This window comes from Abramis brama (assembly GCF_963993115.1).
Source record: "Abramis brama genome assembly, chromosome: 15".
Taxonomy (NCBI): Eukaryota; Metazoa; Chordata; class Actinopteri; order Cypriniformes; family Leuciscidae; genus Abramis; species Abramis brama.
The window spans coordinates 22881203-22896847 of record NC_139977.1 but is presented as its reverse complement, the minus strand read 5'-3'; the positions used below and the strand labels follow the sequence as shown (position 1 = coordinate 22896847).

The 15645-nt window shown below is 39.2% G+C and overlaps 1 protein-coding gene and 1 long non-coding RNA gene across 4 annotated transcripts in view; one reads left to right on the top strand and one right to left on the bottom strand.

Annotated features, from left to right (window-relative positions):
• Nucleotides 1-3134, bottom strand: part of LOC311097647 — a 5590-nt gene extending 2456 nt beyond the window's left edge. The window contains exon 1 of the long non-coding RNA XR_014609288.1: nucleotides 2210-3134. This is a non-coding gene — a long non-coding RNA (uncharacterized lncRNA). The remainder of the gene's footprint in view (nucleotides 1-2209) is intronic.
• rxraa (retinoid X receptor, alpha a) overlaps nucleotides 1-14616 on the top strand; it is a 113574-nt gene extending 98958 nt beyond the window's left edge. For 2 of the 3 annotated variants that reach the window (XM_084137480.1, XM_084137481.1), the window contains 6 exons: nucleotides 255-424; nucleotides 7062-7191; nucleotides 8137-8269; nucleotides 10471-10562; nucleotides 11151-11256; nucleotides 11547-14616. In XM_084137480.1, the coding sequence (XP_083993606.1) occupies nucleotides 255-424; nucleotides 7062-7191; nucleotides 8137-8269; nucleotides 10471-10562; nucleotides 11151-11256; nucleotides 11547-11700 (785 nt within the window). In that variant the 3' untranslated portion in view covers nucleotides 11701-14616. Of the gene's footprint in view, nucleotides 1-239; nucleotides 425-7061; nucleotides 7192-8136; nucleotides 8270-10470; nucleotides 10563-11150; nucleotides 11257-11546 lie in introns of all 3 variants that reach the window. The other variant, XM_084137479.1, reaches the window with a different exon arrangement.
• Nucleotides 14617-15645: the final 1029 nt, after the last annotated feature.

The window sequence follows — 15645 nt, the reverse complement described above, 5'->3', positions numbered from 1 at the left end:
TATATATATATATATATATATATATATACACATATGTGTATATATATATATATATATACACACATATGTATGTATATATATATTTTTATTTTTTTATTTTTTATTTTTTATTGGGAGTCCATCAAATTTGGGGGTCAAAAATTATTAAAACCTGAGATGTAGTTTATTAGAGTACCAGCCTGATGTGAGTGTGTATGTGTTGACTTCTTGATTAGACTAACTGTAGTGACCGTGACTAGTATTGTTACATACAGCCGTCCAGGAGGAGCGCCAGCGAGCAAAGGAACGCAACGAGAACGAGGTGGAGTCGACCAGCAGCGTGAATGAAGACATGCCCGTGGAGAAGATCCTGGAAGCAGAGCTTGCCGTGGAGCCCAAAACAGAGACTTACATTGAGACCAATGTACCTATACCTTCAGATTCAGTAAGTGACATCACTTCCTCTTTGTGCACTGGAAAGCCTTAGGAATGGAATAGCCTCAGGTTTTCTATCCACCATGATAACATTTAGAACCCCCTCTATACTTAAGACACTTGAGGTACATTGAAGAATCATTTTGCATGTTGTTGGAGCTTTGCAACAAACTAGTCTAAACCTTTTTCTTTTCACTTTTGTTTTGTCAATAAAGAGTAGCAAAAGCATATCTAATAGGCTAATCAAATAGAGCAGAATGATATAAAGAACATGGAATGCTCCAGTTCTATGTAAATCTGTGGGGGCAGATTTTAGCGTGGGCCTATTTACAAGAACAACTTGAGACAATGAAGAAACCCCAGAGCTAAGATGTCTTGAGCCATATGCTGTGTTGCCTGTACGACGGCTCTTCTCTGCTTGTTTTGGTGTAATGTAAGTGATTTTAGCTTGTTGATAGCCGTGTTTGGACATACGTGACGTCATAGTGCACGTCTCCAAAGAAAGACTGTTTTCTCCAATTACTGCAGTGTGAAGCATTGCTTGAAAACTGCTCATTGCAGTTCACCTATCAGTTCTGCTCTTTCTCTTTGTTGTAATGCTGTTTTTTCACCTGTCCCCTGTTGAATTACAAATCAATGATAGAGTACACTCTTTGCTTATTAGCTTTGTTTCGGTTTGACTTACATTGACTGATGAAGTTTACAGTCTCATATTTCCTCTATATTCTATATATTCTGGCTTTTTTGGCCATTGTTTTGAAAGGTATAGTGGAAGTAGGCCGGGAAATTATTTGGAGGGGATGATGAGCCAAAATTTGAACAACCTTTTTTTTTTTTTTTTTTTTTTTTCACTTGAATGAGTCAGATCATTTGCACTAACTATTGATAATAATATGCTATTAAAAAATATATATATTGATATCATGTTAATACTACACATAAAATAATATCATAAATAATCCAGCTGTTGACACTCCAACATAGTAGGTGGCAGTATTGCACCTTGACAGACGAAAACACTACACACTACCTGCATTCACACAAAGTAAGCTCACTGATGTGACATCAATGTGTCAGTTTTTTTGTATTCTATAAAAAAAGGTGATAGACACCCAGTCTGCAAGTGCCGATCAACAGTACATTCTTTTTGCACGCTTTTTTAGAGTTATGGTTACAAACTCTCTCTCCGCCTTTCACCACTCATATTTTGTCACGGCCAATAGAAAGCACAAAATAAACAGTTAAATATGAATTTGACTTCTTGATTTTGTTGTTTGTTTTTTTCTTCAAAATGTCTATTCACCTCATTTTTTATGTAAGAGCGGGCATAGTCATTTGTAACTCCGGTGCCATCTTCTTCCAGTTATTTTTAGCTATACAAAACAGCTTGTTATGCTACTTGATATTGCAGACTGGTGTTTCTTATCATATTTTAATGTATTGTCATAATTATAAACACTGGTTTGTAGCTCATATAGTTTTAGCGTTTACTGCACTTTTGATATTTATGCATAGCAGTTAATTAATTGGAAGTCTCACACATTGACAAGAAAATAGCTTACTTCTAAATTGTCTATCACTTTAATGTCTATCACAAATTGTCTATCAAACTTTTTGCAGCTCAAAGTGTTGAAATGTGAACTAACCGCTAGGCTATGACTCTAACTTTTTTTTTTTTGCTAAAGTACGTACGTTAACCACTAGGATACGCATCCAACTTCTTAATCTGTTTTAATGGAGTTTTGGTTGGTAATTCCCTGAGAGAAGCAGAGCAAGATAAAGTTGTTGAATTTACCTGTGTGCTGTGAAGTCTCCCTCCCTCGTCTAGTCACCATGACAAATCAGCACCGCTAAAGTGATCATTGGCTCCACTTTCCAGCATTGTTTGAATAATGAAATACTCTGACAGTCCCTGGGAGCTTTCAGCCTTCCGTCAGCCTCTGAGGAGAGTTTTTTCGCACAGGAAGAGTGGTAGAACAGGAGGAGGATAGAGAAAGAGAGAGAGAGAGTTTGGGCGGTTGAGTGCGTCTTTTGGGACTGCTCTGTACCGAAGCGCAAATGTTCTGGAAGCTGTTATGTGAGTAAATGGGGGGTTATTTCGGGAAGATGAAGATGTGTGGGAACAGAGGACCGACGTTTGGGGAAAGGTAGCGAGACGAGGGAGAACATAAGGCCTGTCATGTGGGAGAAGCTGCCAGGCTTTACATTAGAAAGCACTCAGTCACTGATTCACTGTCTTTGTTTGGTTCATTACACTGTATCTCCAGTAGAGGGCTCGTTTTGTGAGTGCAGGGGTGAACCAAGGTTATTGTTGTTTTTCAGTATTTTTTTTTATTATTGTTTTGCGATAATTATATTTAGCTTTGCGATTAAACTAGTCATTATATTTTACATTTCACCTTTTGAGTTTCAGAAGAAATTTTTTATATTCTAGGGACATTTTTCTATTTGGTTTGTGATTTATATACAGTTGTAGTTTTAAGTAATCATTTTATTTTATTTTATTTTACTAGTTTAATAATAACCATGGGGTATTTTGTTTGTCCCATGCCCTCAATTATGTTTTTTTCTGTGAAGCCAATCTAGTACCTCCTCGTTAAATTTAAAATGCAAAGATTGGGCCCCATCCGGAGATGTCATGAATATCAGTTTTTACATTCGTTAAGCTGCCAGGCAGAGATAAACACGCCAAAACTCTCAGCTAAACTCAGCTCAGTCTAACTCATCCTGCTGGCTGTAGATGATGGTTTAGAACAGGATTTTAGTAGTAATAATAATAATAATAATAATAATAATAATGTAATGTAGCAGTTCAGAGTTGGAGGGAGACACAGGGAGACACTTTACTGGAATATGTTCTCTTGGCCGGCTGTCAGAGTTATGGTCTCCCGCTGTCCCTGGAGCTCCCCTCCTGACTGTGCTCTTTTGGAATCCACTGCCCCGTGCACTAATTAATCAGAGGACCTCGGCCTGGGAGTGCAGCTCATGAATGGGCCACCACTGCTGCTTAATGGTTGGGGTTTGGCCAAGCTGAATGAAGTGTGTTTATCTCATGGTGACCTAGAACAGGAGTTAAACAGGCGTTAGTAACATGCCTCCAGTTAGGCAGGGTAGGGCTGCCTTTAGAGGAGAACACGCTTGCTCGTTTTTCACTTCTCTTTTTTTTACTTTTTTCATTTCATTTTTTCATTTCATTTTTCATTTCATTTTCCATTCTAACATTTAGTAAAAAGACATCAGGTAAAATTAACAACAGATTTTTGCTGATAACCCTGGCAGGTTATTCAATGTCTGTTTAAATATTGATTTGAATTGGAAAATTCAGTCCGATACTGATGAGCCAATAATTATTTCCATATATAAATGTACATACACACACACACACACACACACACACACATAGACCTATAGATATATTTAATAACCTGTAATTGGCCAGTAACCAGTATTGTATTGATGTATGTGTGCATCTCTAGTCACAGGAAGTGTTTTTGAGACAGATATGTCACGTGAGCTCGCAGACGTCTCGCTCGTCTTGCACAGCTGTAAATCCAGACTGCCTTTTTTCATCTCTTTTGTCACCCAACAATAATATAGTTTAAGCAGATAATGAAAAATTCAACCGTCTCTCATCTCTCCTCCTCAAGTGATAAAAATTTCATAGTGCGATATGCAAGCGTGGTGTTTCTGCTAGAGCCCGGAACCAGGATCCGCTGTGAATAATGCAGGCCGAAATGCTTTCCATTCAGCGGAAACAAAAACAGCCGTTGTTTTGTGATGGTCATGAAGAGAATGTTATCAAAGCGTCTCCTCGAATCTTAAAAAGTCATCATCATTCACGCCCTGGGGCTAGCGTTCGCCCCGCGCTGCCGAGTCTCAAGCAAATCATATGGCTGGCTTTATTCACACTATAGAAATCATTCATGGTGGATTTTACCTCTTCCATCAACCACTTATTTTCTGTTACTTGGATACATTTTTATCTAGATCAACCTCTCAGGATGGGGAGATGAACCACACCTAGTTACATATTGCTTAAAAATGGAGTGCTGCATTTTAAGCCTGACCTATAGTACCATAGTATTGTATTTGCACACTTTATGAAGCTTGCATTGTCATTAGAGGCCATTAAAATAATCATTATTGATGTACAGATTCTTTTTATTTATCACATTTATATTTAGTTAATTTTAATTAATTATTTAATTAATGTGGGAGATTAATGTTTGGGTTGATTTCAAATATCAACAGTGTTTCTCAGAAATCGCTTACTGCACATTTTCTTGGTCATTTTTTATTGTTTTGAGTGAAGAAACAAGGTCAGTGTAAACAGCTAAGATGGCTATTCATCATTCATGAGTATTACCGTGTTTAACAAGAACTCTGGGAGATGTATTCTTTTGAGGAGCGTCAGAGGTTCTCTTCACCACTTCGCTTTCCTTTATATTGTTGCTTTGTGAATTCATTATCTGTTTGTTTATGTATGTGTTAAAGAACATAGCAGAAACTCTTGCACCAAGGTGGATCGTCTGCATGTCCCTGATCAGCCACAGAAATATTCATAATCTGCATCTGTGTTCTGAGAGATGGCTTTGCATCTGGTTAACAGTTTGCCATCTCCAACTTCTGCCTTTGATCTGCTGCTGTTGTCAGTGCGAGTTTTAAACAGCCACTTAAATACCATAGAGGGGAAACATTGAACTCTTTGACAAGTTCTCCTGGGAGTTCCCGTGTTCTGATTCGTAAATCACGGAAGAGCCCTCTGTTTATCTGTCATCAGTCATTTCCCAAATTCAAACTGTGGAGATCTCATCTAATAATGGCCACAAAGTGGTCTCATCAAGTATTTGGACATTTTATTAGATACACAATTAACAAAAAAAGGCATTTGCAAATACAATGATTTTAGAGTTTTGGTAATCTGTTATCGGTCATTCTGCAGACATGGCCAAACCATCGCAACCGCCGTTGCTGTATCTGTTCCTCTATCGTCGGTTGCTGCTCGCATCGCTGACGGATGACTATATTCTGGATACAATTGCGAAGTGATTCTCGCAGTATCTGTCGCAGGCATCGCACCTGAAACACTTCAAGCTTGTTCAGGCCTGGTCTGAGAAGGGTCAAACATTAATGTAAACCCTACGTTATGGGGATAAAATGGCAATATCTATGGAGAAAACAGCATATAAATCATACTAAGTGATGTGTTTTGAAAGGTTCAAATTTAGGGTTAGGGTTGAGGGATAGAATATACAGTTTGTACAGTATAAAAATGTTAATGGAAAGTCCCCATGAAACAAGAACCCAACATGTTTTTGTGTCTTTTCTTAACTGAGTGATTTTTCACTTTATGGACCGTTAGATGAGGCTGTTTGAGTGACTGCGACTGATATATTGACCCTTTCAAAAACTCTTGACTCATAATTGTGGTGTCATTGTGTCGAACCTATTAATAAACTTCCTGCAATGCACCGAGTGAATCTAGCAGGCTGCCAAAAGTGAGGTCAGGATTTTCCAGGAATGCACACACACCCTCCCACCAATAATTTTGATAAATATTGATATAATTCTTCTCCCCCTCTGTTTGTTTTCTTAAAAAACTATTTGTCCTTTCACCCATTGCAATGTCCTGTTGATGTTTTCTAATGCCTTTCCTTTTGACACTTGAGTTGAGAAACGGTACTCAATGTCTATTTGTTCTCGTCCTTACAGAAAACCCTCTCCTGCTGCTTTCCTCTCTCTTCTGCGCTCATTCCCTCTCTCCCGCACGCCGTTGACTCACTCTTTCATCTTATAAAACAAAGCAGCGTATCTATCCCTCCCTTGGCTTCACGCAACGTGAAGCTGGAATCATCTATGCCATTTTTCATATCTCTCATTTGTTCCCTCTCTTTGATAGAGCCGGAGCGTTCCGCATCGAGACGTGCTAATAGACTCAAATCTGCAGGAGGCATTAAAGGCTACTTGCCGTACACAAACTCCCTCGTGTGACGTCCTGCACAATGGCATTTTCAAGAACAATGCATACATTTTTTAATTTTTTTAAACCACAACCCTTTGTTTGACAGTTAATTACGTGTCCTTCTCTGGGTCCTTTTATTAGTTTAGCGGTATTCTATAAATGTTTGGAAATGGCCAAATATGTCAGAGTGAATTTAGTTCCAGGGAGCTTCCTGCAGGAAACGCCCGATTAGAAAGAGAGTCATTTTTTAGCACCAGCTCTCGGCAGGTATTTCCTGCGCAGGCCGGGGCAAAAGCACTGTTTGTTTTGCCTTCCTGTTCACTTCTGCTCCAAGCGGATTAGTCCCCATGTGTGAGGCTGAGGAGAGCAGAAGTATTCAAGAGGGTGATAAAGTAACCCTGAAATATCTGTGCCGTTAAACAGATAGCTAGCTATAAACATGTCAACAGTTCAAGTAACTTTAACCATGCCCCAGCATGACAGTAGTTGACCTGAAAGAGAAAACTGACTGAAGACGATGGCAGGTTAAGCTAATGCTCACTATAGCGCCCCTTGTGTTAACACTAAGAAAATACAATGTGTACTTGAATTGCATTCTGATACATTTTTAAACACAACGGTGTGTGAAATCAAACACGTGTCTAGACATTTAGTATGACACTTGTGTTCTTGTGTCCTCCAACAGCCCAACGATCCAGTCACAAACATCTGTCAGGCCGCAGACAAGCAGCTCTTCACTCTAGTGGAGTGGGCCAAGAGGATTCCGCATTTTTCTGAGCTCCCGCTGGACGACCAGGTCATTCTTCTACGAGCAGGTGAATTTAAGAGCACAAACTGACCGAAGCACACATAAGGAACGGCTTTCTCGGCTAGAAACAGGACCAGTTCATTAAAATGTAAAATACTGAATTAGGAGTGTTGAATTGAAAGTTATGCAGATACTACAGGTGTGTTTCATAACCTAGTTTGGTGTCTATCTAGACTACATTGTAGCACTCTGCCTGCTTAGACAGCATGCTAGGTTTTAAATGCATTTTTAAAGGTCTAAAATTGCCTGAAATTGCAATCTAATCAATGACATCCACCATTAAGTGTCTTGAGCACCATTCAAATTACTTGTTAATAAACTATACAGTATGTCTTAAAACCTAGTGTGCTGCCTACATAGACAACACTGTAGAATTCTGCCTACTTGGACAAGACTCTAGATGCTGAACATACCTTTAATCCTCAAAAATGCTGTCTGGTTTTGAAGTTCATATGAAGTCCATTTATGTGGTGGGGAGAGCAAAACGTGTCATGATTGTTGGGGTGCAAGGCTGAAGAGAAGCACTAAAACGAATGTAAAATATTGAAAAGGGGGAAAGTTTCTATGTTTCTAAGAAGTTGACAAAGTATGAGTTGAACACATAGATGCTCTGTAGACCACCGTTCAACAAACTGCTTTGCTTTTAATTTCTTTTATGGCCCGTTCTATTAGCTAGTCATACTTATCTACGCAGAACAAGCTGAAGAACATGTTGAGAGGGTCTTCTCTCATTCTCGCTCTGAGCTCTCAGGTTTTCTATAAATAACCCCTTTAGTTCTGCTGTCTCACAGATGAAAGCATCTCAGTTTTTCCCAAGCTCAACTCTGGGGAAATGAGGGGAGTGGGGTAGTTGCTAGGCAGACTAGTTAAAGGAGCCCTGTCACTCCGATACTTGCTTAATTCACTCTCATGGTGTGGAATGTTTTATCATGATTTCGCCTGTCTCTCTCAGGATGGAATGAGCTCCTCATTGCGTCATTTTCACATCGTTCGATAACAGTGAAGGATGGGATACTGTTGGCCACGGGATTACACGTGCACCGGAACAGCGCCCACAGTGCCGGAGTAGGAGCCATATTTGACAGGTTCGAATGATACTTCTAATTTTGGTCCACTGAAAATTCATGGATGATTTGACCAAACGATCAAAACCTGGTAAGGGTTAAGAATAAATAAAAATATAGTACAATGTTTTTGGATTTTTTTTTTTTTTTAGACATTTGTGTGTGGCTGTTTTTTACATATTTTTCATTACGAAATATATGTAAACTGTGTATATACTATATTAAAAGAACAACATCATTTTTCATTCAATTTCAAAATGTATGTTTATATATATATATATATATATATGTGTGTGTGTGTGTGTGTGTGTTTATATACTTTTTATGAAGAAATATATGTAACATTTGAAATTGAATGAAACATATAATATTTTATTTTTGGTAATATATTTTGAGGCTTTAACAATATGGAACGTATACATGCATAACGGCACAAAGAGATGGTCACACTGGAAATGTTCATGACGAGGACAGAGGAGGAACCTTGACATTTCTGCCAGTGGAGCTTTCTATGGATTTACATCGATATTCATTAAATATGCAGCCGCGCTGGAAACAGAGGTCATGCAGAAATGGTTGAGTGCTCAGACAGAAAATGTTAAAGGAAATCCATTTGTGTGTCATTTATGATGAAATCAAAAAATATGGCAGATACACCCAGTGTCGCCAAGGGCTTTACACTGTATCTTCTCCCAAACAAACCTGAACAATGCTGTGCTACCAGCTTTTTTGTTTGGCCAGATCTAAACCCAGATAAGGTTTGAAGAGGGCCGTGGTGTTACGGAGTACAAAGTTTAGTTGTCAAGTGTACAACAACGCAGCAGCGCCGCTTGTTGACAACAGCATGTTTCCATCCACCTATGTTTATGCGAATTTAGGATATTGCATTAAAAAAAAACACTAGATGGAACGCCAAGATGCGCATAAATTCTAAAAATGCACATAAAGACTTGTGCGCTCAATTAAGGCGGATAATTTTTTATCTGATAAAACTGGACTTAACCAGTGGATCAGTTTCATTGCACATCATTTTTAATGTTGGTTTGATCATTCTGAAATGCCTGAGCCAAAGTCTGTCATCAAATTGATTTGGTTTAATTCCCTCCCAGAAGCGTCTCACATGATTGCATGTCCAAACACCAGGAATCCGAACGCCAGATAACATTAAAGCGTTTATTGGGTTTTGCCTGCACGTCTGCAACACAAGTCATTTGATGTAGGAAAAAAGAGCCACAGTGGATTCCCTGATTGCAGCATCTTTCATTTTTATTACAAATATTTTGTGCCAATTTTCCAGGAAGTAACAACTTTGTTCTCTTGAACACATGGGACAAAAACGGTGCTTAATTCGCAAATGTTTCATGCGATATTCCAATTTTACGCACAAGTAATTTTGCAACTTTGGTTGAAAACATAGCAAGTGAAATGCATTGTTCAGCATTCCCAATAATGAAGTAGCTTTAGATAGAAATGAATAAAGAATAGCAATGGTAAAAAGTAAAAACTAAAGGCAAATATATATAATTACCATTTAGTATTATACATCTAAATATAAATCTAACATGTTTATGTTTGAAACAGATATTCACAGAAAACAATCCTACACGTTTCTGTTTAAGGAAATTTATCTTAAAAACAGAAATACTAATCACGACTGTATTAATGGTAATTGGAACATTGACATCCCCTGCAGCTGTGTCACCTGACCGTGGTTGAAGACTCCACTCGCCTCTCACCGCCCAGAGGCTGCTTTAGCCATTAGAATACACTCGAGTCCTCTGGAAGAATGGATCTCGATGTTAATGCCGCTCGCATTAAGATGCGCGGCGCTGATAATGTTTCTTTATCAGGTCCTCTGCAAGTGACAGCCATGGCACAAATGAAGTGGATGGTCGACTTAAACACTGTGCTGAAGTTCCCCACCCCTCCGCTCATTGTTCCAGGAGGCCAATTCAATTACAGTGTGTTAAGAGTGGGAACGAGGTTGCATCGCACCAGTGTGTGTTCCGTCACCCGGTCACGCAAAGGCCAAGATCGACAGAGGAGACGTCACTCTCTGGATCAGAGGAAGTCATGCCAATTTAGACATCTTTATTGAGGCGATATTTATATTTAAGAGCTGCTGCCCGCTAAAGCAGTAATGGAATGATATCTGCCGCGTGAGTCTCATTTCTCGGCAGCTGTTTTTCAGTCTTAACCTGTGTGTTTTCTCTTATATTCAGGGTGCTGACAGAGTTGGTGTCAAAGATGAGAGACATGCAGATGGATAAAACAGAGCTAGGGTGCCTTCGAGCCATCGTCCTTTTCAACCCAGGTGCTACTTTATATTCCTTTTTCTGACACTACAGGTCAAAAAATTGTTTCTGTAGTTTAAGTTCTTGAAATTGCTATGAAGTGTACAGCCTGTGATGTTTCCTGAACCCGTTCCCTCTCTTACTGCTCAGTTTCCTCTCACTCTCAACTATATCTGTCCAATGTTCTTAACAGTGGCCTTTGTATCCCATAGTAAACATAGCCCCTCCCCCAAATCACGTACGCTAAAGCATCTCTCATTCACTGAGCGCATTGCTCATTCTCCGAGGACAGACCTCTCCTCTGTTCCCTTCACTTTATAGAGAGGGGGAAAAGAGACAGCTCTTATTTTCCCAATTAGAGGCTCTCAGAAGCCTCTTCCAGAGTACCAGATTGAGTTGAGGGAGGATTAGTGTTGGGAATCCAGAACGGACCCGTTTCTTATTTAGAACAGTTCAGTATTTTGAAGAAATTCGTTTGGTTCCATTAACGGTCTTGAGCGGCTGCATTGCTCCGTTAGAACACCATTCTCTTTGAGGGTGTGGCGGAGCAGGATTGTTCAATTCCTACTCCAAAACATAACTTTGTTATACATCCTCTACTATTTCAGACTCCAAAGGCCTGTCGAACCCTGGTGAGGTGGAGGCGCTGAGAGAGAAGGTCTATGCCTCTCTGGAAGCCTACTGCAAACAGAAGTACCCTGAACAACCTGGAAGGTACAAGAACCACTTGCAGTGAAGACCTGGATGCAGAATGGCATCACAAGTAGCATATTTATAATAAAAAAAAACTTGAATGTTACATTTATTAATAAAAAGAAAATATTTTATTATGATGCAACATTTTGATTGATTTAAATTTGTAGAGAAAAGGCACTAAAGTTTCATAGCTTCATACTTCTCAGGTCTTGTCCAACTTCAAAGGTTAACTGGTTGTCAGCCGTATCAAGGACAGATAAAAAAAAGATATATCAGTATTGTATATCTGTCTTATATTTTGTGTGCAGGTTTGCTAAGCTGTTGCTGCGGCTCCCTGCCCTGCGTTCTATTGGACTGAAGTGTTTGGAGCATCTGTTCTTCTTCAAGCTCATAGGGGACACACCCATCGACACCTTCCTCATGGAGATGCTAGAGGCGCCCCACCAAATGACAATGACATAACGCCCTCCTGTCGCTGGGGGCAACAAGGGTCTACCACCCCAAAGGCCCTGAAGAAGCGGAACACGTGACACCATTTGCCAGAGCAGACGGACTTTCAGAACCGCCGCTCAACTCAGCGTTTCCAATACACAGTCATGGAGTCCATGGGTCTGTTTTATACTTTGTATAAAGATATAAATATATATATATATATATATTATGCATAAGAAAAAAAAAGATGACAATGGACTTGAAGCCCATAGACAATACTGGACACAGGTGTATCAAACTATCCTTCAATGGATAAATATGAAAAAAAAAACGAATATATTTGATGGAGATGCAGTAATTGCAGGAATGTCTTGCGCAGGATCGTGTATGTTGGGATATAATGGGTCCTATGGGAGGGATCCATGGCTGTAATCAGCCTCATGTGGCTGATGGATGGGTCGACTTTAGCAGTCTTGCATTCGGGATTGAGGCTGGGCTGCCGTGTCTGGGCGCATGAAGACTTATGGGAGATGATAATGATGGCAATGCGGGGTAATGATCCGGGTTTCTAACACAAACATTGTGTTTTCAGCCCCTGGTGGGAGTTTTTGCGATTACAATCCTGCTGCAATTGCCATTTTTCCCTCAAGCGGGCTGTTCCTGATAGAATGTTCCTGTAATTACTGTCATTTAAAAAGTGAGGTTGCTCTGAACGAAGGAACCAAGGGAGGAATCACAGGCCGCGTTGGTTCTCCCAGCTCGCCCCCAGCGTAATCAGTGGTGGGTAGGAGACACGATAAGGACGTAACTTCAGGATCAGAAAGGAAGGGATGCCCGAGGTCGCTGTGAGTAGATTCTAAGTCTAATGAGCCACTTTGAGTTTTGGATTATGATCATTCACACTTTTTCATTATGCACTCGAAACATGAGCTTTTAATCCAATCTGCCTGTTGTCAGAGCTCATGATGCCGAAACGTGAATAAGGTAAACAAAGGACGCTTATAGTGGACATCCTGCCACCTAGAAGTCGCCCACATGTCCCACTGTGCGTCTCGTCTGTCTGTATACTAATTCACCTCAAGTGATTTTCCGAACTTGTTCGACACTTGTACAGTTTATTACAACCAATTCAGTATTGGTATCCTGTATTTTTTTTTTAAATGATTTTTCAAAACGTGTGCCGTTACCTCTCTTTCAGTCACTTTTATCAAGGTATATTGAGTCCTTTGTGTCGCCCATCCTCTCCTGCATCAGCCGTTTGCACCAGCCGTCTCATGCAGTCAAGTCTTGCAAGTGTGTGTTATCATTAGGATGTTTCTAAGCACTTAACCTCATGTTTCAGATGTTGTGTTGTTTTGAGAGAATGGAGGTTTCGGGGCCTTTTTTTTTAAAGGTTTCATTTGTTTTCGGGGTCTGTAATTTGCCGTCTTTAGCATTTTCTCTCTTTTTTTTCCTGTATGCTGCTGCTGCTAAACTATGCATTTAGCATTTTTCCCCAAAGACTGTCCATAGTGAGTTTGTTTTTCAAATTCTGGCAATGAAAGACCACATGTGAACAAGGTTAGACCGCCAGGACCAAGATTTGGGGTCTCCAGCAGTTTGCCGAGAGATATTCGGGTTTTGCATAGACAGGAGGAGTGGAGCAGTACTGGTAGGGAATACTGAGGCAATGGGAGAGCTGAGACTTCCACCTAGTGGTGGAGATGCAGCACTGCAACATTACTTGAATTTTGTACAAGTATTTAATCAGAGGAAAAAATGGCACTTTTACGTGATATTATCAATGTTTGTTTTTGTTTGAGTGCAGTCTTACAAGGGTCTCAGCAATAGCATGATTTTAGATCACTCGAGACGGAGTGAAGCCCAACCAACTTCAGTCAGTGCTGTTTATTAGGATGCCTCTCTACGATTACTTAACCTTGTTTTGATTGCGTGGCAAAGGAATTTTATTGGCTTTACCAGACCTTTTAATGGATAAGTATTTTGGATCACCAGTATCTTGAAGCCATACGCAGGTTTGTGACATCAAGATGAAAAACTTTCTCTTGTAGGAAATGGAGTAATGCAGAAGTGATAACCTTGATAGAATTAATACATGCTTTATAACATAAAGCTATATTTTGTCTATATGTAAATGTGTGTATATTTCTAAATATGAAAATATATAAATCCATTCTTTAAATGTTTCCAGACAATGTTAGTAAAGGAACCTATCGTTTTTCTTAAATTGACTAAAACCAGGCCTAATTGCACTGTTATATTCTCAGATACTAGAAATGTTTTTTTTTAATTGCTGAAGCTTTTGTGTTCAGCCTTGAATAACACAAAAAAAAGAAGAAAATTTTAGACTGATACCAGCAGTTTAGAGCCCTAAGAAAGGATCATACACCAGCTCCTTGGCAGATGAATAAATTTTTGTTCACACAAAACCTCAAACAAATGTCTGGAATGAAAAGATCTAAAAAAAACATTGTTTAGCCACTTTTTCCCCGTTTAAATGAGCGAGGATAAACTTTGACCCAGTCACCGCTTCAGTCGTCACAGAGACGGGACCTTTTTAAAAAATAAAATAAAAACATTGTAGGGGGGAAAAAAATCTATTTTTGTACAAATGTAATTTTATTCCTTGCTTATATATTCTCCCTTTCCTCTTTCTGTGGGCTGTTGTATACATTGTATAAACGTTGATTTGAAGTGGGAAAATTCAAATCGGAGCATTTTAAAGTGGAGTACGTAAGAGGTGACGTCAACTCTTGACACCTTCGCCCTTTTCACCTCTACTTTGCCTTTTGGTTTCCTTCTTTTGCCATCTCAAAGAGAAGGATTGTCCTCTCATCATATGTTGTCTTATTTTTAAGAAAATGAAAAAAGTCATCTGTTCTACTTTGTGAGTTGTTCTTTGATGTTTTGTCTTTCAATCAAATTAAACATCTAATTAAAAAATGATATGTGTTATGTCTTCACTAATCTAGTTGGACCAACATGAGTTAAAAAACATTTTCCATGATCTCCAATAGCCTACAGTAAGGAAGTTATTGCCTCATTCATATGACACAATAAACGTTTTATTAAGTCAGTTTATGAGCATTTTCTGATTCTGAAGTGGATCCAACCACAGTCTTAACTAAAGTGGGGTGGCTTTTTTGTAATAGAAAATGTTACCAGCGTACACGACGCTGAAACAAATACTGAATCACAAGTACAAACACATACTAAATCACAAGTAAAGTACAAACAAATATTAAATCACAAGTGTGATCTGTCCAAGTAGGCAAGGAAGGCAATGCATCTTCAAAAAATGGAAATGGATTTTTTGGAAATGGAAATCCATTTCCATTTTCTGAAGATGCATTGCCTTCCTTCAGCTTAGTGAAATGAAAGGTACATCATGTCTGTTACTATAGTGAATTAATAAGAATTATTAATTACCATTATTATCCACATGAATAGGAGCACAACTGTACAGAGGAGGCTCGTGGTGGACCCCAAGGTGCCTACATGTTGCTGTGTGATGTAGAAGACCACTGTCATTGACGGTCAATGGATATTCACCCACTCGCAACATGAGTTCTCATCCGAGGTTACACCCCAGTCTATCCCATGGTGGAACAATATCCCTATATAGAGTGCAATTATATGATATACATTCCAATAAGAAACTATGGTCATATGCATGACATCTTTGTATAGCAAAAATTTGCAGGATGGTACTTTAAAAAAATAAATATTTTAGGAGCAGTTTTCATGTCAACATCATTTTGTGTTACTTGGCCAAAAAGAAAATGCACAACTAACTAGTTCTCCTCTTCAAATTTGTTCAGAATGCCAGGATGTTCTTAGACGGCGCCTCCCTCTTTGATGTTGTCGACACGAGGTTTCAGAATATGAATGGTTTCGCAAAAAGTAGAGCTAATGACCAGTCTATAAAAGGTACTCATGAAAAGAAGCTGAGCTTTAGAAACAGTTTTGTAGGGG